Below are 20,371 nucleotides of genomic sequence, written 5' to 3'. Positions count from 1 at the left end.
AGTCTGGCTGTCCTGCCCACAGTCTGTGCCATGGCCTTTGCCTGGAATCCCAGGAGGGAGGAGGGAGAGGGAAAGAGAGCCTGGGAAAGAAGAGGCAAGCAGAGGCCCTGGAACTGTGGAGGGGGGTGTCATTGGTATTCTGGGCTCTGAGGAGTCCCCAGCGGCTGGGCAGCACTCAAGGCCCACCCCCTGGCACCAGGCTGTGCATTCATCAGTGACAGCTCTGGCCAGTGGGCCCTCTGGGCTCCCAGCAACGCCTGCATTTTGCACATTGGTTTGCATGACCAGTAATGACCGTTCACAGTGCCACATTCCCCCCTCCGTGTCTAGAGAGTTCCTTGCTTTGCTTAACCCATGAATCTGCTGCCTAACCTCCATCCCTCCAGCTGCAAAGTCAGCTCCTCCTCTGTGCAGGGAGTGGGAGCACCACAGAAGACAAAACGCAATCAGAGCTTCCTCCAGGGAGGTGGCTAAGGTCATTTGCACCTCATCCTGCCTCCAAAAAAGAGACTCCCTCCCCCATTTATACGTGCGTGTGATGTCTCTCCAGGAGCAAAGCCTCCCACCCATTCTCCCTTCATCCTTTTCCCTACTGTCTGAGTCCCTCCTCCTCTCCCCTTGACCAACGGGAAGTCCTTCCGACTGTCTAACTTCCATCCCTCCGGCTGCAACATCATCCTCTAGCTCGGCGAGCCCTCCCTCCCTCCCTCCTCCAAGTCTTCAGCTTCTCATCCCCAGGACGCTGTCCTACTTCTCTCGTCCTTGCTCTCGCGGCTGCCGCCGCCGGGAACCGACGCAGAGAAGGCAGCGGGTCCCGTGATCTTCCCGAGCCCCTCGCGTTCCCAGCCCGAGGGAGGGGGCAGCCTCGAGGAAGGGCGGGGCGGGGCGGGGGCGAAAGAAAGCGGGTTTTGTGCGGCGCCCGGTCGCCCGGCGCCCTCTTTCGAGCGTCCTGCGGGCCCAGCCTCTGCTCGCGCCCGCGCAGTCCCCGCCGCAGTCTCGGCTGCAGCTGCGGGACCGAGCCGTGGACGCGGAGGAGACCTCCGGAGGAGGCAGCAAACTTCGCGGTGCCGCACCCCCACCCCGGTCCTCCGCCTCCCGCCGGTAAGTGAGTGCGACCGCATCCCAGCCGCCCAGACCTGGGAGGGAGAGAGAAGGGAGCGACCCCCGGCTGCCCTGTGGTCCGCACCCCCCGACCCCTCAGGCCTTGCCTCGCGTGGCTCCGGCGCACCCAACCCGCCGACCCCTGACACCTCGGCGAGGTCCGCTGTCGGCCAGCCCGGAGCGCCTACGGCCCCTGCTGCCGTCCTGCCATCTCCAGCTCTGCCGCTGGCACCCCCATTGCTGTTTGCAGCCTGACCCGCAGCCCCCTTGAGTCCGCGGGCTAATGGGAACGCCCCTCTGGGTCCTTGCGTCTTCCCTGCTGCGGGCTCCAGACCCAGCACCACCGCCCGAGATTTCCGACCTTGTCCTGGGCAGGGCGGCGGCGGTTCGAGTCAGCCCTCGACTCTGTACCCACCGTGCAGGCAGCACCGCGGGAGGAGCCGCGGCCGGCCACCCTAGGGGTACCTTCCCGGAGCCCGCAGGACAGCAAACAGGAGCCGCTGTTGTGGGTGGTCCCGGCGACGACTGGAGCTGGAATCCAAACTCTGCCACTTACTTGCTGTGTGACCTTGGGCAAGTTAGTTCACCTCCCTGAACCTCGGATTCCTCATCGATGTAATGCCTAATCAGTATTTTTCTCAAAGTTGAGGTTGTACATGGGAAGCATTTGGTAAGAGGCCTGGCTCAGGTAGATGGTCAGGAACTGTCAGCTGGAATTCCAGTTACCACTCCTGCTTTCCTTCCTAGCCCTGCTGTTGGGCCGGGAACCCCCCTCCCCCCAGGTACTTCCATATCCCCTTCCTATCAGAATAGCTCTGCCCACTTGGTTCTAACAGGACCAAGATTTGCTATCAGTTTTGTTAGCACCATTCATATCTGCATTACTTCTATTCCAGATAATACCAGTGAGATCACGGGACAATGACCTAACCCATAGATCCCCTCCCAGTATTACCAGTGCCTGTGTTGTCATGACTAACTTTGCTGTTGATAACAGCATCATCCACATTTCAGATTTTATACTAGGAGTTACAGTAGCTCAGCTGGCGATGTTGCTAATCATATTGTTAGTTGTGCTTCCAATAAATAGGAGTATTTATATGGTTACTGCAATTACTCCTGCAGCCCCTGCTAAGGCCTCACTGATATTGTGTAGGTTCCTGTTGCCCCTCACACAGCCACTAAGGGGATAGCTGAAAGCTTCCCTCCTGCTGTGACTGAAGCTCTGGCCTCTTGTGCATCCCTGCTCACCCTGCTGAGTGCTGGAGCTCAGTTCCCATGGGGCCGACCTTGAACTGCCAGCTGGTGGGCATTCAGCATAGAGATGGTGGGCATTGGGCATGTGTGCATAAGTGCACGCACATGCATGCGTGCGCGCGCGCACACACACACACACACACACACACAGCTTGGTCTTGATTCTCTGTGCACTGGGTTTTTGAAGCCTGTTAGGGGATAGACATCCATGGTCAGACAGGAATGATAATGTAACAAGAGGGAAGTTTCCTGAACAGCTGGGGAAACTCAAGACAAGGGGAGAAATCCAGAGGCTGTAGCAGAGGGGTGGTGTGGCATCAGGGAAAGGGACAGGAAGACTGCTGAGCTCTTGAGGATAGAGATGAAGTGGTGTGTCCTGCTCTGGAGGATGAGAAGATGGAGTGGAGGTGGGTGGGTGTGTGCTATGGAGACCAAGGCTTGGATCCTTGAGTCTGAGTCTGGTACCAGAGGAGGGGATGCCTAAGTTTTCTCAGGACTCCTAGCTATACCAGGAAGGGGCTGAGACCCAAGCTTGGTGTGATTGGTGTGGGGTTGGGAGGTGTGCAGAACTCCCTGACTGTGAGAACCACACAATCAGGCCCACTCTCTTGGCCCCTCCGGTCAGTGACTCCAAATCTTGCAGGTGAGGGTGGGATACCCTCTATGATTCAGGGCATCCAGGTCTTCATCAGACTCAGACTTTCTCCCTTCATTCCCCCACTTGCATAACAGAGGTGAAAAGCGGGGTCTAGGGTGTTGGTCCCAGAGTGGCTACAACTATATGGGTTTCTGGGCCGCCCATCAGAGAGCTGTGAGTAGCTCCAGATCCAGCCCAGGGCAAGGGGAGGGAAGGCGCCAGAAAGGGGTCTGGCTTAGGACCTGGCACAGCTCAAATGCATGGCAAACAGTCTCCCAAGCACTCGGCAGGCACTGGCTGTTCATGCCAAATGGTCCCCACTCCAACCCCAGAAAGCAGTCCTCTCAAGTGCTCCCATGCCCAGAGTTGGTCTCACACCCTCTGATTGGGCCCCATCAAGAACCCCCTCCCTCTCAAAGGTCGAAGAGAGGCCCTGGGCATCTGGCTTCTGCCATTCCTCCCCCACCTCTGACCTTGAGGGAATGATGCCCAGCCACAATGGGGGAAATGGATGTTACCGTGGTGGGGAGGCATCCTTAGGAGGATCTGGGATCCTTTGGAGGATCTGGGAGAAGAGGGAAATTTCCCATCAGCTCAGGCTCAGAAAAGGGCGGACATGTACAAAGGCAGAGCCTGAGTGGTCAGGGAAGATGGAAGTGGAACAATGGGCCTGAAGTGGGAATGAGTAGACAGTAGGAATAAGCCTGATGTCTAGGAAGCCTCGCCTGCAGTCTAACCTTCATCTCTCTTGCTGTACCATTGGCCTATTCCATGGCAGCCTTGGCTCTCCATGCTCTTTTGAGTCTAAGCCAACCATTAAAGATGACGTTGGCTCTGCAGCCTTCCTTCCTGAGGGCATACTGGCCTGGTGCCTGACTTGGTTTCACTGGGGACTCAGGTTCAATCCCTCTCTGGGCCCATTTCTCAATGTCCCACCCCCATCCCTCCATTATGAGAGTGTAAGAGCTTTGAGATCTTCAGAAGAATAGTTCAAGCTCTCAGAGCTTCTGATAGCCAAGGGCAGGAGGGAAATGGTCCCTTTCATTTATTCTCACACACACCCCTTAGCCCACCCCCCAGCCTGGGGCTGGGGTGGAGGGAGGGAGAGGCTGGATGGAGGCCAGGCTGGCAGAGACAGGGGCTTTGTCCCAGCTGGTTTCTGAGCCAGGAGATCCTGTGGGAAAGCCCGTGCCAGGCAGAAAGGAAAGGCTGGGAGGAAGGAGGGAGAAGGCAGCCAAGGATGAGGGGGTGGAGGGTGCTGGGGGGTAAAGAGAAGAGTTTCCTTATAAGTAATGGTGCAGTGGGGGGAGGTCAATGAGGGGTTGGGCTGGAGAGATGTTGTTCATTGCCTGGGTTTAGTCTAGAAAGCCTTCCCAGAGGAGGCTAGGTGGGTATGGTACTCAGGGAGGAAGGGACAGGAAGGAAAGGTTGGGAGGAGGAAGGTTCAAAGAAGTCTGGTACTGGGAGGGGCAGAGGAGACTCAAGGATAATAGCACCCACAATTCATGCTATATGCTGTAAGCATTTATTGAGCTCTTACTGTGTACAGGGTGCTATACATTTGTACAGGTTTTTTTGTTTTGTTTGTTTGTTTTTTGTTTTTGTTTTGTTTTGTTTTAGGATAAAAAGCACTCTCAAAGCGCATAGCCTCATGACAACCTGTGAGGTGGTAGTAATGGTGCTCCTTTACAAGTAAGAAAACAAAGGCTTAAAGAGGGTAAGGAACTTGCTTTAAGTCACACAGTGAGTTGACGAGGACCCAGGTCTCGGTTCTGAATAAGAATCCCTTGGTGGGGAGACTTCCCTGGTGGCGCAGTGGCTAAGAATCCTCCTGCCAGTGCAGGGGACACGGGTTCGAGCCCTGGTCCGGGAAGATCCCACATGCTGCGGAGCAACTAAGCCTGTGCGCCACAACTACTGAGCCTGCGCTCTAGAGGCTGTGCTCCACAACAAGAGAAGCCACCGCAATGAGAAGCCCGCGCACCGCAACGAAGAGTAGCCCCCACTCGCCACAACTAGAGAAAGCCCACGCACAGCAACGAAGACCCAATGCAGCCAAACATAAATAAATAAATAAGAATCCCTTGGGGCGAGACAGAAACAGTGTTAATTAATAGTGAGGTGGGGGCAGTGGGCTTCTGGAGTCAGGATATGTGTGATCCATGTGGACGTGGTAGGGAGTCAGAAGTCCATCCTGAGGTCTAACCCCATCTTTCCTCCTCCATTCCCTCCCTCATCCTGCAGCATGGCCCTACCATCTCTGCCCCTGCTGGCAACCCTGGCTCTGGCCTGGGTCCCTGCGGCCTTATCTGATGCTCTGGAAGGAGACAGCTCAGGTAAGCAACCCCACTCAGGGTCACTGTCTGTCTCCTGCATCTCCCCTGTGGTAGGAAGGAGCCTCTTGTTTAGCCCTAACCAACCTCTGTCAGCCTTGAGGGACCCAGGGAGGAGACAGAATTGGGAGCACTGTGGGGGAGGATCAGGGCAGGGACACTTGAAAATAAGGGATGATTTGTGGGCCGCTGGTAGGGTGGCGGAATCTTGGGAGTAGGGCTGGGGAGGGACACTAGGTGCATGGCTGCCAGTCTCCAGGGTGGAGGATGGGAGACCCTTGGGGCACGATGAATGGGGCTGGGAGGTGGAATTGGGAGAAATCGTAAAGGTGACTGAAGGGAACAGACTGGGAAACTTTGAGGACAAGGCTGCAGGACCCAGGGGGTGAGGTTAGAAGACCCTGGGGTGGGGGCCAGGAATCCTGGGGTGGTACTGGGAGACTCTGGGGGCGAATTTGACTGGGAGACTTTGTGGACCGGTCTATAGACCGTGAGGGGTGGGCCTGGGGGACCTAGAGGTGGGTTTGCAGGACTCAGCGGGCCCGAGCCCAGGTTCCTGGGGGCGGGGTTACGAAACCCCCCGGGCGAGGCCCGAGAATCCTAGGGCGGGGCGTCGGGATCCTGGGGCGGGGCTCGGAAACCCTGGGGCGGGTCGTGGCAGATACACAGCACGAAGTTCCAGCCGGCCCCGCCCGCCCACAGAGGACCGGGCTTTCCGCGTGCGCATAGCGGGTGACGCGCCGCTGCAGGGCGTGCTGGGCGGCGCCCTCACCATCCCGTGCCACGTTCACTACCTGCGGTCGCCGCCAAGCCGCCGGGCCGCGCAGGGCTCCCCCCGGGTCAAGTGGACCTTCCTGTCCGGCGGCCGGGAGGCCGAGGTGCTAGTGGCGCGGGGGCTACGCGTCAAGGTGAGCGAGGCCTACCGGTTCCGCGTGGCACTGCCTGCCTACCCGGAGTCACTCACCGATGTCTCCCTGGTGCTGAGCGAGCTGCGGCCCAACGACTCGGGCATCTACCGCTGCGAGGTCCAGCACGGCATCGACGACAGCAGCGATGCCGTGGAGGTCAAGGTCAAAGGTGAGAGGGCAGAGATGGAGAGAGGTTCCCGGAGAGAGGGAGGGGAGCCCGCAGTCTGAAGCGGAAGCAAACACCTAGAAGGCACAGACTGAGTTGGAAAAGGAGTGGGTAGCTACAGGCCTCTGTTACCTCCTTTCTCTCTTCAGCTGGAGGAAGTTCTACCCACAGTCTAACTGAAGCCCCTCATGCTGTAGAGTGGGCACAATTTGGACTTTACTCTTTGTATACAGGGGATTGACAAGGAGGGGAAGGGGAAGTCAGTGTGCTGGGTGATCCTGCCTCAGGATCCTCTCTGCCCCTCAGGGGTCGTCTTTCTCTACCGGGAGGGCTCTGCCCGCTATGCTTTCTCCTTCGCTGGGGCCCAGGAGGCCTGTGCCCGCATCGGAGCCCGAATCGCCACTCCGGAGCAGCTCTATGCCGCCTATCTTGGGGGCTATGAACAGTGTGATGCTGGCTGGTTGTCCGACCAGACCGTGAGGTGGGCTGGGGCTGGGGCCCAGGAGCTTCTAGCTGTTTCTGAGGAGGGCTGTGGCCTCTGGTTCTGCCAGGGGCTGCCTGCTGCTGCCTCAGGCTGGCCATATAGGGCTCCCTGCCTCTGGCGGTTGAAGCTGGTCTTTGGAGGGTGGGTTAGGACCCCGCCCTGGTGGGGGGTGTGCATTTCTGCAGAGCTAGGAGGACAATTGGCTGCACTGAAAAGCAATGTGATTCAGGAGGGTCACCATGGGATGGCTCCCTGGTGAAGGCATTTGTACCCCTTCCCCAGGTATCCCATCCAGACTCCACGAGAGGCCTGTTATGGAGACATGGATGGCTTCCCTGGGGTCCGGAACTATGGAGTGGTGGACCCGGATGACCTCTATGATGTCTACTGTTATGCTGAAGAACTAAATGGTGATTGGGGGTAGGGAGTTCCCAGGGGAAGAGCCCCCTCTCCAGTGCTGCCCATAGGTCCTCCTGGGCCTCTGCTGGACCTTATCATCCTTTATCATCCTGTATTTAAGTGGGCAGCCAGCGGTAAGGAAACAGTCAGTGTCCCTCCCTCCAAACACTGTCATAGAGACAAGTTCATGGCCAAAGCCTCAGACAGGTGGTAGGAGACTGAGTTTGACTCTGCTGTTACCTGCTGTGCATCTCTCTACGTTTTAGTATCTCTGAGCCTCAGTTTCCTTCTTGGCAGAATTAGGAAGTTGGGCCAGGTTCCCTCGAGCAATATTATCCATCCTAAGGTTCTATCAAGACTTCGATCCTATAAAGTAGTGTGATGGACTGCATGTCGCAGATGAGGAGACTGAGGCCCAGAGAAGCTTGCCCAGAGTCTCTGTGGGAGCCCAGGGTGGAAGGAGCTCCCTTCCTGGTAACCCAGCCTCTTCTTCCTCCCCAGGAGAGCTGTTCCTGGGGGCCCCTCCAGACAAGCTGACATTGGAGGAGGCACGGGCGTACTGCCAGGAGCGGGGTGCTAAGATTGCAACCACGGGCCAGCTGTATGCAGCCTGGGATGGTGGCCTGGACCGCTGCAGCCCAGGCTGGCTGGCTGATGGCAGTGTGCGCTACCCCATCGTCACACCCAGCCAGCGCTGTGGTGGGGGCCTCCCTGGTGTCAAGACTCTCTTCCTCTTCCCCAACCAGACCGGCTTCCCCAACAAGCACAGCCGCTTCAATGTCTACTGCTTCCGAGGTGAGCCCACCTCCCTGCAGAGGCTGAGACCAACCTCAGGGAGACAGAGTCGAGGCCTACGCTCTTACCCCAGCCCCGACCAGTTTCTCTTGGGTCTTTGCCATTTGCCTCAAGGAGCTTTGGGTGGTGCTCAGCTTGTCACTTAGGGTTCTAATTCTGGTTGTGCCCTCTGACTTGGTCTGTGTGGCCTCAAGGAGGGCTTACCTCGCTGCATCTCCTCACCTGCCTCCACACCAGTAGTCCCTGCCTTGTCTCTTCCTGTTGCAAAGCTGCCTCTCCCTTATTGGGCTGCTAAATATGTCTCCATCTCTGGTCAGCTCATGAGCAGACCAGAGATGACTGACATTCTCTGAATCCAATGAATGATCTGCTCCAGTTAACCAAATACGCTTCAGAGGGGTTTCCAGAACCTTCAGCTTGAAGGTAACAGATTTTTACCACCAAATATTGAGGGACAGACATAATTTCCCCCACAGGGAGCAGGTCCTTAAAGACAGCTGGGTGTAGAGATGGCTTCCTGCTCACATCTTGTACTGGGAGCTGGAGGGGAGGCAGTGCCTGCGACCCCCAGAGGCACAGGGCCCAGGCCAAGGATGACTGACAATCAGGGAGGCATTGCCATGGAGTATTGGAGTCCCTGCCCCAACTGTGAGCCTGCAGTACTGGTACAAGGGCTGGAGGCAGAATTGGAAAGAGAAGACACAGCCTTCTAGGAGCCCTTAGTCTGAAGGAGGAAGACACAGTTTCTGCCACGGGAGCCCCCAGTCTGACCAAAGACGAAATGCTTCACCCCCAGCACAAGGAAAGACTGAGAGAAAAGCATTACTTCCCCTGGGACAGATCTCCAGATGGCTTTGGCCTGAGGCTGGGAGGGATGGGGAAGGGAAGTCCACAGGAAGACAGGTCCATCTGGAAAGACTTACTTGAACACAGATAATGGTGATGATGATAATAATTATAATAATAGTAGCTAACACTTCTAGCACTGACTATAATTATGTCCCAAGCACTGTTCTGGAAAGAAATTGAAGGAGGAACTGAATCGGTAGAAGAGGGGAAGGAAGAGGATGACTATGGTTGGGAGCAGGTGGAGGGCAGAGGCAGGCAAGGGCACAGGTTTGCTTGTCTTGTATGAGCAAGGCTCACTGAAGCAGGTGACAAAGGCAGGATGTGCTGTCCTGTCTTGTCTGGCTGAACACAGATGGCCCTTAGGGCTTTTCTTAGCCCAATTCCACCTTTGCTTCACTGGTTTTCTGTTCTTGGTTCCCTTCCCCCGGGACAAGGTAATTCATTCTAAAACTCTGGTTATTTGAAGAGAGCAGATCCTGGAAGGATGGGGTGGCCACTTGCCCTTTTGCCCCAACACCGAGATCATCAGGTGGTGATGGTTGAATGTCCTTCCTGTACTCTACCCTTCAGCTCTCCTGTGGTGATGGCAGCCTGTCCCCTTCCATTTCTAGAGTCTTAGGATGACTGGGATCCCTCACACCTTACCCTAAACCCAGGGTCCCAAGGTGCTGAGGCCATTCTGTCCATCCTTCTGCCTCCATCTCCTTACTCAAGGGATGACCTCTCTCCTGAGCCTTCCTTTACCATTCTATCTAAAGTAGTACTTCCCATCTCCTTACTAAACTTAATTGTTCTTTATATGGTAACATTATATGTTTATTTGTTTGTCTGTATCTAGAATATAAATTCCCTTGAGGGCAGGAAGCTTGCTGTTTTGCTCTGCACTGTATCCTCAGTGCCCAGGAGAATGCTCAGCATGACACATAGCGGGCACTTGATTAATGCTTGAGGAATGAGTGGTGAAGCCCCGGGGTGCTCCCTGGGCCCCATGGGTGCTCCATAGGGAAGATGAGAGAGAATTAAGAGAATTCCATGGTCTCTGAGTCTAACCCAGAACCCTCACATGCAGGCCTGTGAGGGCAGAGCCACCGCTTTAATCTCCCCTTGGCACTTTCCTCCTGCCACAGACTCTGCCCAGCCCTCTGCCATCCCTGAGGCCTCCAACCCAGCCTCTGACCTGGCCTCTGATGCACTGGAAGCCATTGTCACAGTGACAGAGACCCTGGAGGAACTGCAGCTGCCTCAGGAAGCTGTGGAGAGCGAGTCCCGGGGAGCCATCTACTCCATTCCCATTATGGAGGATGGAGCAGGTGGAAGCTCCACTCCAGAAGACCCAGCAGAGGCCCCTAGGACCCTCCTAGGTAACTCAAATCTCTTATCCTGGGGATGTCCGCACCTGGGAGAAGTTGGGGCAGAAGGGGCAAGCCCAGGTTGAGGCCGGGGTTGTCGCTGCCATGATTCTGCCCTGTCCTCTCTCAGCAGCACAGTTGTGCAAGGCGCCTCTCCTGTTCCTCTCCTAACATTTGCCTTTCCAGCAAATCCCACTCCCAAATAGCTGGGTCTGGAGATGCTTGGACTAAGGAGCTGCCCTCTGGGAAAGAAGGATTTCCTTTCTTTGGTCTCTCCGCCCCCTCACCTACCCAAAATAAACAGAGAATTTTAACAGACTGGGAGAGGGAGGTGCAACCACCAGGTTTTCCTGGGCTAATGACAGCTCATAGAGCCTTCTCAAGTGTTGCCTCACTATTGCAGCTCCAGTTGAAACTCTTCTGGTGTGGAGCAAAGGCAATTCCTCCCCAGGGCAGGCTCTTCCCTCTCCCTGAGGGCTCACCCTCCCCAGCCCCGCCTTTCTCCCCTTCCCCTTCCTTCTTCCTGTCCTCTGGTGGGTGCTGTCCCTGGTGCTGAATCATCTGTGCTTTGCCTAGAATTTGAAACCCAATCCATTGTACCTCCCCTGGGGTCCTCAGAAGAGGAAAGCAAGGTGTTGGAGGAAGAAGAGAAATACCAGGATGAAGAAGAGAAAGAAGAGGAAGACGAAGAGGAGGAGGTGGAGGACGAGGCCCTGTGGGCCTGGCCCAGTGAGCTCAGCAGCTTGGACCCAGAGGCCCCTCTCCCCACTGAGCTGGCTCCAGAGGAGTCACTCTCCCAGGCATCCCCACCAGTGAGGGCAGTCCTGCAGCCTGATGCATCACTACCTCCCTATGGAGAGCCAGAGGCTCCCAGGCCTCCAACGGTCCTTGGACCACCCACTGAGACCCTGCCCACTCCCAGGGAGGGGAACCTGGCATCCCCATCACCTTCCACTCTGGTTGGGGCAAGAGAGAGAGGGGAGGAGACTGGGGGTCCTGAGCTATCTGGGGTCCCTCGAGGAGAGAGTGAGGAGACAGGGAGCTCCGAGGATGCCCCTTCCCTGCTTCCAGCCACACGGGTCCCTGAGGGTACCAGGGATCTGGAGACCCCTTCTGAAGAGAATTCTGGAAGAACTGTCCCAGCAGGGACTTCAGTGCATGCCCAGCCGGTGCTGCCCACTGACAGTGCCAGCCATGGTGGAGTGGCCGTGGCCCCCTCATCAGGTAACTTTGCCCAAGGCTCAACCTCCCTCTTTATCCTCCTCCTCTTTCTCCCGCTGCAGCTGTGGATCACCTGACCTATAGTCCTTTAACCCACCATTGCCCCAGATTCTCTTGTCCTTTGCCTTCATTCTCCTACCCACCTCTACCTGTGGGCTTCCAATCTTGGATACCCCACCTTGTGACTTCCATTCCAGCTCTCTGAGTCCTCACCCTGTAACCCCCAACTCCATGACTCCCACCCTGTGACCCTATCCCTGTTTCTGAAATCCACACTGTGACCCCCAGCCCTACCACCAAACACCTGGAACTTTTTCCTACCCTCGGCTCTCTACCTGTGACTCACATCTCACTGGCCCCACAGAGGACCCTCGTGCCTTGTTCAGTGGGTGCCCTCATTGCCTTTTGCGCTCTTCAAGGCCCAGGCCCATCCTCCACTGCTCCCTCCCCCTCCTGTGTGCCACCTCCCTTCAGCTGCCTCCCATTGGTATCAGGGAAGCCTGGGATCCCATGCCCACCCCTCAACCTTTGGGGTCCAGGAGAGCCCTTATCCCCACAGAGCCTTAAGCAACTACTTCTGTGAAGTACTTTTTTCGACTGTTTCATGGAAACAAGCCTTGGAAATAAATCTCTATTAAACCGCTTTATAACCAAAATTCTGGCACCCTCTGTCTCCACCCCCAGCTGTTTGCCCCTTTCATTCCATGGAGTTGTGTCCTGGGTAGCTCTTTGATGGTTTTTTGGTGCCATCTCTCTCTCTGTGTTTCTCTGTCTCTCTCTTTCTCCCCCTGGGTCTTTGTGTGTCTTTGTGCCTCTTCCTTTTCCATCTTCAGCCTGCACCCTTTCCTGTCCTAGCAGTCTAACAGCCCCTGCTGTTCCCTTGTCCTCTCCTCAGGCCTGTCTCCGCCCTCCTGACTGCTGAGATCCCAAATCTGACTGTACACTTTACCCCAGAGAAGTCTTTGTCTGTCAGTCTGCGGGAGTGCTGGGAGTAGTAGTCCCTCACTCCTGATGGAGAGAAACCTCTGCAGCCCAGAGTGTGTGCACGTGTGTGTGTGTGTGTGTGTGTGTGTGTGTGTACACGTGTCCCTTTGTATTCATTTCTGATCCATCTTGATGGCTCCCATCTAGAGCCACACATACAGAGGACTGACAGAGAAAGTCCCTCTTAGCATGGAGGCCATTCCCTGGCGTCCAGGTGCCCCAAGGCCCTGTTCCCCTCCCCCACATATCAGCAGGGGAATGATATCTCGCTTTCATCCCACTGCCCATGGCCTCCCCCTCCTCCACTAACTCCTGCACTAATGACCACCCTCACCCACTATTTCACCCTTCCTGAACCCAAAGGATCTCAAAGTTCCTATTGCTGGAGAAGAAACAAATCAGGAGGGGAGGATGGAGAGTGTGGAGGGAGGAGGAATGGGCAGTTAGGTTCTGGGGTCTGAGAGAAAGAAGCCCTATCTATTCAGTGAAGGTTGAGCTTCCAAATGGAGATCTCTGGAGAAGGCTGGGACCCTCGTAGTCCCAGGACCATTCTCCTAGATGGCCCAGGGTGGGCTAGGGGGGCTCTGCATCACACCTAGGCTCACTCATTTCAACTACTGGCTCCCGGCCCAGCTGGCCTTGGAGTTCAGCGCTGCGGGGTGAGGAGGCGCTTTGGTGGGAGAGGAGCACCATTGGAAGTATCTGCGGTGTCTTAGTTACCCCACCGGGGGATGAGTGAGAGGTCCTCCAGCTTGCTATTGCAGCAGTAAGGAAGGAAGAACCTTTTGATTGTGTATAGTAGTTGATCCAAAAGGGGGGAGGTGGAAGACCAGAAAGTCTCAAGAGGAGTTCCTTCACCGCCAACACCCGCCCCCCACCATCCTGGTTCAGGTTCTGCCACCCACAGCCAGGGGGAGGGACCTGTGGCTTGGGTACGGCCCCAGGGACCAAGTTTGAGAGTCTTTGGCCTCCAGGGTTAGGGGGTTGGACAGAGAGGAGCAGAGAGGATCACGGGAGGAGCAGGAAAGTGTGAGGAAAGGAAGGGGGTTCAGGACTCCTACGCTCTGTAGGATCTGGTCCTTAAAGGGTTAAAGAAAACACTGCCCCTCCTTGCTTTGCCCTAGGAGGTAGCAGTACCAGCTTGAAAGAAACTATTGGCAGAAGGGGTGATGACAGGGGGAGTGGTGTTGGAACAGCTGATTCATTTTACCCAAAACAGCTAGGTCATCCCAGCAAAATTCTTTGAATCACCTCCAGCTTCTCCTCCCCCCACCTCTGCTCTGATCCCCACCAGGCAGTGGGATCTTGGGCCAGAGTAAAGCACTGTGGGCATGGGCCTTGGCTGCTAGGAGTAGATGGTTTGGTCTGAGGGATCCTGCCCAGGGCTGGGCTGAGAACCCTGACCTGCTCTGTCAGTCTGTGGGGCCATCATCTCTGGGTCATCCGGATCAGAAAGGAGTAGAACCTGACAGCCCCTTCAGCACCTAGGCCCAGTCTAAGGGCAGCCACCCAAGATCGTGAGAGAGAGTCCAGAAGAGAACGCAGATGGCCTAGCCAGACGGAGCTGGATCTAGACAACAGATTGCAGGCCTTCAGAGTAGTGTGTTAGTCCAAGAAGACTGCCTGGAGGAGAGGGGGCCAGAAGGAAGGAACAATATGGACTGAAGGGGTTTCTAGGCTGGGGAACCTGCAGGAGGCCCCAAGTGGAGGGGGAAAGGGGAGCCTGGTAAGTGGGGAGAGTCCTGGGAGATAAGAAGGGGAGGCAAAGAGGTTGGATGATGTTGAGAGAGTGTGTGGAGCCAGTGCTACAAGACAGTGGGAGCTGCTGCAGCTCCATTCCTGGGATGGGTTGGGGGGGCGAGGGAGTAGGGCATAGAGTGAGGGAAGTGCATTGGATCTTCACTAACAGCTTCTGGGCCTGGCTCTGCCCAGGGGACAGCAGGAGGAATGGTTAGCTCCCTCCTAGGCCACCCCAGTATCAGGTCCCAGAAGCAGTAAATGGCAGGCCACACCTCACTGTTGCTATGGTGACTCTCCTCTCCTTCAGTTCCACCCAGCCCACCTAGACTACACAGAACTGTGCTAGGACCTGGTACAATGACAAGGGGTGGGGGACTAAACTCTAGGCCTAGAGAGGTAAAGTGACTGGCTTAATGTTACCCGGCAGATCCAGGAGCTAGGTAAGAGTTCAGGACGCATGACTGACAGCCCAGTCTCTTTCCCCTTAGTGGGGTTAAACCCTGAAGGCCTTCCTGGACACTCCTCTCGGCGCCTGTTAGACATGGCCCACACTGGTGGGCATGACGATGACCAGCACTGGGCTGAGCCAGTGCTGAAGTGGGGGGCAGTGAGGAGGGGAAAAACCCAGAACTCAGGTCTGGGCTGTGACCAGAGGCAGGCTCCAGGGAGAACATTTAGGGTGCTGTGATAGCCCCCAGGACAAGGGGGTCAGGGCTGGGACCCCTGAACCCTGTGCTGCAGAGCTGTGCTCCCCTGGCCCCCCACCTCACTCCTCTCTCCCTCTCAGGTTACTGTGTCCCCAGCCCCTGCCATAATGGTGGGACGTGCTTGGAGGAGGAGGAGGGGGTCCGCTGCCTATGTTTGCCTGGCTATGGGGGGGACCTGTGCGATGTTGGTGAGTGTGCTGAGGGGCTGCGGTGGGGGGAGAGCTGAAGCCTAGACCCTGCCACAACGTGCTAGTTCCAGGGGGGTGGGATGGGACACTGGTTTTGGCCTTGCCATTAATGAATCTCCATTTGTTGTTGTTGTTGAATGCACCGGCGCAGGTTGCGGGATCTTAGTTCCCTGACCAGGGATTGAACCTGGGCCTCCTGCAGTGGAAGCGCGGGAGAAGAATCCCCATTTTATTTTATTTTTATTTTTTTAAAATTATTTATTTATTTATGGCTGTGTTGGGTCTTCGTTTCTGTGCGAGGGCTTTCTCTAGTTGTGGCAAGTGGGGGCCACTCTTCATAACGGTGCACGGGCCTCTCATTATCGCGGCCTCTCTTGTTGCGGAGCACAGGCTCCAGACGCGCAGGCTCAGTAATTGTGGCTCACGGGCCTAGTTGCTCCACGGCATGTGGCATCTTCCCAGACCAGGGCTCGAACCCGTGTCCCCTGCATTGGCAGGCAGATTCTCAACCACTGCGCCACCAGGGAAGCCCAAGAATCCCCACTGTAGACAAATCACATAACTTCTCTGAGCTCTCCCCTCAAATTACTCATCTGTTAAGTGGAATCAAAAATGACTCTCTCAGGGAGTCTATGCTCCTGGAATTTGGCAGGCAGTCAGTACTTGTCAGTTTCCGTTCTCCTGGGAAGAGAGGAGGGTTCAGCTCTTCTTTAGGATGGAGGATTGCAGAGACCCAGGCCGGAACTCCAGCCTCACCCTGGTCTCTGTCGCTCAAGAGAAGGAAGGCATCAAGGCCCCCCTCCAATCAGGGCCCCTCCAGCTCCTAGCCACTCCTTCTCTACTCTCTTTGGCACCGCCTTCCTACCCTTAGTCCCGCCCCCTCGGTCTGAGGTGGTGGGAGGAGCCAAGTCCCTGTCTGGGGACCCAGCCTCTCAGAGTTTCGGGGTCCTCCCGTCTAAGCTGCCTGCCCTTCTGTGTCCTAGGCCTCCGCTTCTGCAGCCCCGGCTGGGACGCCTTCCAGGGCGCCTGCTACAAGCACTTTTCTACACGAAGGAGCTGGGAGGAGGCGGAGAACAAGTGCCGGATGTACGGCGCGCACCTGGCCAGCATCAGCACGCCGGAGGAACAGGACTTCATGAACAGTGGGCTGGGGACAGGGCGGGAGTCGACCCTCGTCACCTGTTCTCTCACTCACACACTCACTCACTCATCAATCAACCAATCAATCAATTAATGAGTGTGTTAATTAACTCCCTTATACATTAATTCAGGTCCTCATTACTTGGTTTACCTCATTCATTCATTCATTCATTCACTTTTCCTTCCTCCTTCTCTCCTTCCCACTCCACACGTGGGTAGTGGGGCTTCAGGCAGGGGAGGGCTGAGATTCGCGCAGGAAATACACCTGCATCAGCCTGGCGGTTGCTTGGGGGCTTATCTTTAGTCGCTCCCCACCTCCCTGGCTCTCCTGCCTCCGTCTACTCTCCCCGACTCTGACCTTGCTGCAAGTTTTTACTTTTTCCAGAGTTTCCCTTTTCTAGCCCTGGTGATATTTTTCTTCTTCCCTCACCCCCCACGCCCCTGCCTTCCATCCCGCCCTTGTGCAGAGGTTGGCGGGATAAGGATACCGGGAAGCGCGGATTTGGTGTTGCGGGAAGGACTTCCCCCCGCGAGCACCCACAAACAGCCCGATGACAGGGAATGGCCGCCATCTGCTGGCAGCGAAGCTCACTGCACACCTTCGTCTCCCCTGCGGTTCTTCCCCAGATCGATACCGGGAGTACCAGTGGATCGGGCTCAATGACAGGACCATCGAAGGCGATTTCCTGTGGTCAGATGGCGTCCCGCTGGTGAGAGGTTCCGGCCGCCCCTCACGCTGTCTAGGTCGCTTCTTCGAAGCATTTCTGCCCTCTACCCCCAATAACCCCCATCCCTCCCTCTCCTTTTACTGGCCCCTTACCTTTCCCTCTTCCTGGCCCTCCTCCATTCCTTGTGTCCCCTTCTCTTCTCTTCTGGTTCCCATTATCCTTCCCCCCAAAGCCCCTGACATCTTCTTTCTCCTTCTGGGTCCCCTACTCCCCATCCCTCTAGCCTTCCCTCTCCTGGTGCCCCTTCCCCACCTCCTTCTCCTCAGATCCTGCAGGTCCATTCCTCCCAGTGTTCCTGGGGCTGGAGCTCCTCACCACCTCCTCCATCCTCCCCCCACCCTCCCAGCTCTATGAGAACTGGAACCCTGGGCAGCCAGACAGCTACTTCCTGTCCGGAGAGAACTGCGTGGTTATGGTGTGGCACGATCAGGGACAATGGAGTGATGTGCCCTGCAACTACCACCTGTCCTACACCTGCAAGATGGGGCTGGGTGAGGGCAGGCGAGGGGGAGGAGGGGTGGGGGCTAGAGAATCCTGGAACTGATGTGTATGCAGAAGGAGGGTGCAAAGCTACACAGAGAAATCAGAAATGTGTCCCAGGCCGTGGGCATGGGCGGGATAACAAATTAGACGGGTCCATTTGGAACCCCTACTCTTTATTATTTATTTATTTATTTATTTGGTCGCGCCGGGTCTTAGTTGCGGCCGGTGGGCTCCTTAGTTGTGGCATGCGATCTCTTAGTTGCAGCATGCATGAGGGATCTAGTTCCCTGACCAGGGATCGAACCTGGGCCCCCTGCATTGGGAGCTCGGAGTCCCAACCACTGCGCCACCAGGGAAGTCCCTGGAACCCCTACTCTTTTTGTGTGTCAGGTTATGGCCTACTCCTCTCCTCCTTCATCCCAATTCTGGAAACTGTTACCCCCAGAGCCCGGCTCCCAGTTCCTGACTGTGTCCCCCCTGCAGTGTCCTGTGGCCCCCCACCAGAGCTGCCCCTGGCTCGAGTATTTGGCCGTCCACGGCTGCGCTATGAAGTAGACACAGTGCTTCGTTACCGGTGCCGGGAGGGGCTGGCCCAGCGCAACCTACCACTGATCCGCTGCCAGGAGAATGGTCGCTGGGAGCCCCCCCAGATCTCCTGTGTGCCCCGCAGGCCTGTGAGTGCCAGGAGGAGGCAGGTGGGGGGCACTAGCCAACACAACCCTGGGATCCAGTCCTAGCTCTGTCCATCACTGGCTGTGTAATCTTGGAGTTATCACTACCCCTCTCTGGGGCAAAGAGGAGGTGGGCTGAATGCTCCGGGGTCCCTTTCAGTGCTGCTGTCTGAGAATATGCAGCCACACTCTGGGCTTTTAAGGGTTGAGCCAGGGAAAGTGTTTTGATGAGGTCAGAGGTCAAGGAGCAAGAACACCAGAGGGCAGGCTCTGAGAAGACAGAGAAGGAGGAGGAGCCCAAGGGTGGAGAGTGAGTGTGTGTGTCTTTCCCAGGCTCGAGCTCTGCGCCCAATAAAAGCCCCAGAAGGACGTCAGAGGAGGCTCCTGGGGAGCTGGAAGGCACGGTTGACCCCCCCTCCCAATCCAGCTCCAGGTCCCTAAGGGTCAAGGCCGCCAACACTGCCCTCTGCCCCCAACCCTCCCTCGAACCCATGCTTTTCCCATCACAGGGAGTGACAACGAGAGGGGTGGAGCTGAAGTCCAGGTGATAGTGCCTGAGGGGCTTCTGTGAAATACCTGGGTAGCTCCAGCCCTGCCTTAGGCTCTCTCACCCCTATCCTGGGCATCAGGTTTTTCCCTCAGGGCCTTGAGTAGGTCCCTAAGTGCCTCAACTGCCCTCTCCTTGCCAGCCATCCTGTCCTCTCCATTCCCCTGGGGGGCACTGTGCCCACTCATTCTCGGTTTTCCAAGAGAATGGGTTCGCAGGATGGAGTACCTGTAAAACCAACAGGAAATAAAGCTGCATTTGAGCCCAAACAAGTTTGATGCCTCTGTGTGTGTGAGAGAGAAAAGTGGAGTTGGGCCGGGCCTCACAGGATAAATAGACCTTCTGTGTTTATTAGCTTCTGAAGGTCAGAGAAGTCCTCAAGATGTCAGTGCCTGATATAAGAGTGCCTGGCACAGAATAGCTGCCCAGTAAGTATTTATGGAATGAATAAGCCCACGGGGGTTGGGGAACAGCGTAAGGATATTTGGAAGAAGCTGGAGTGCCCAGAGTGTCCAGTCAAGCAGACCTGGAGAAGTTCAGTCTGGGGAGGAAGAGGGGCTGAGGGCCCAGAGAGGAAGGCAGAGAGGTGGGTGCTTTGGTGTCCCCATTCCGAGGTTCCATAGGGGGATTCTCCCAGGGGGTGTGAGGGTGAAGGGAACGCAGACGGTTAGGCTTCAAGAAGGCTTACTTTCAGCAGAAGAAGCAGAGATGCAGGAACAAGGAAACAAGGGCAGCGGAGAGACCCCCCCCAGCCCGGCTGCGGGCAGGGATCTGGGGAACGACCTGTGAGGCCCATAGGCTGTGGTCAGCAGAGGGCGCTGCGGCTGCAGGCGCGTCAGCCTGAGAGTGCCGTGTGCGCGTGCGTGAGTGGAGCCGAACGGGAGGAGTCCCAGGATACCGCCAGGGAGCGCTGGGGTCTGTCTTTCTGAGGAGCCCAGGGAAGGGAAGCGGGTTGCGGGCTGTGGGGCGGGAGGAAGGTAGGACTTCCGGCCAGGCTGAGCTGGCCCTGGGGTCTATGAGTCAGCGGAGATTGAGATGATGAGGTCACTCTCTGAATACTGGAGAATGATCAGCTGCGTGTGTGTGTGTGTGTGTGTGTGTGTGTGTGTACCTCATCGCAGTCCACTGAATTGTGCCTTCTTGTGCCTCCTGGTAAAGTGTTTTGTCAGCATGCTGTCTGCTTTTTTTTTTTAAACTTAGATATTCATTTTAAAAATTATTATTTATTTTTGGCTGTGTTGGGTCTTCGTTTCTGTGCGAGGGCTTTCTCCAGTTGCGGCAAGCGGGGGCTACTCTTCATCGCGGTGCGCGGGCCTGTCACTATCGCGGCCTCTCTTGTTGCGGAGCACAGGCTCCAGATGCGCAGGCTCAGTAGTTGTGGCTCACGGGCCCAGTTGCTCCGCGGCATGTGGGATCTTCCCAGACCAGGGCTCGAACCCGCGTCCCCTGCATTGGCAGGCAGATTCTCAACCACTGTGCCACCAGGGAAGTTCTGTCTGTCTTCTTGATGGGGGTGAATCTTACTGCTGCAGATCCTCACACTTAACCACACTGGTTCACACACATGCACACCCGTGTGCACACTGTCATGTGTACACACTTCTGCTTGTGCCCACGGTTACAACACATTCACGCACATGGGCGGTTCTTACTCCTTTTTGTAGAAGTCAGTAAAACCTGATAA

General features: G+C 56.3%; 1 protein-coding gene across 1 annotated transcript; it reads left to right on the top strand.

Moving 5' to 3' along the window:
* The first annotated feature begins 5,240 nt into the window (after positions 1–5,240).
* BCAN (brevican) lies at positions 5,241–18,581 on the top strand. Its single transcript, XM_061185894.1, has 13 exons — positions 5,241–5,331; positions 6,031–6,405; positions 6,709–6,883; positions 7,169–7,296; positions 7,787–8,080; positions 10,057–10,290; positions 10,855–11,502; positions 15,011–15,118; positions 16,102–16,260; positions 16,886–16,968; positions 17,333–17,477; positions 17,953–18,143; positions 18,474–18,581. Exons 1-13 carry the CDS (start codon positions 5,241–5,243, stop codon positions 18,579–18,581), a joined length of 2,739 nt encoding a protein of 912 aa, XP_061041877.1.
* The last annotated feature ends 1,790 nt before the right edge of the window (positions 18,582–20,371 follow it).

The sequence above is a fragment of the Eubalaena glacialis genome, chromosome 3 (assembly GCF_028564815.1).
Source record: "Eubalaena glacialis isolate mEubGla1 chromosome 3, mEubGla1.1.hap2.+ XY, whole genome shotgun sequence".
NCBI classification, from domain to species: domain Eukaryota; kingdom Metazoa; phylum Chordata; class Mammalia; order Artiodactyla; family Balaenidae; genus Eubalaena; species Eubalaena glacialis.
The sequence above is the reverse complement of the archived record's forward strand: the minus strand, read 5'-3'. Positions and strand labels throughout refer to the sequence as shown.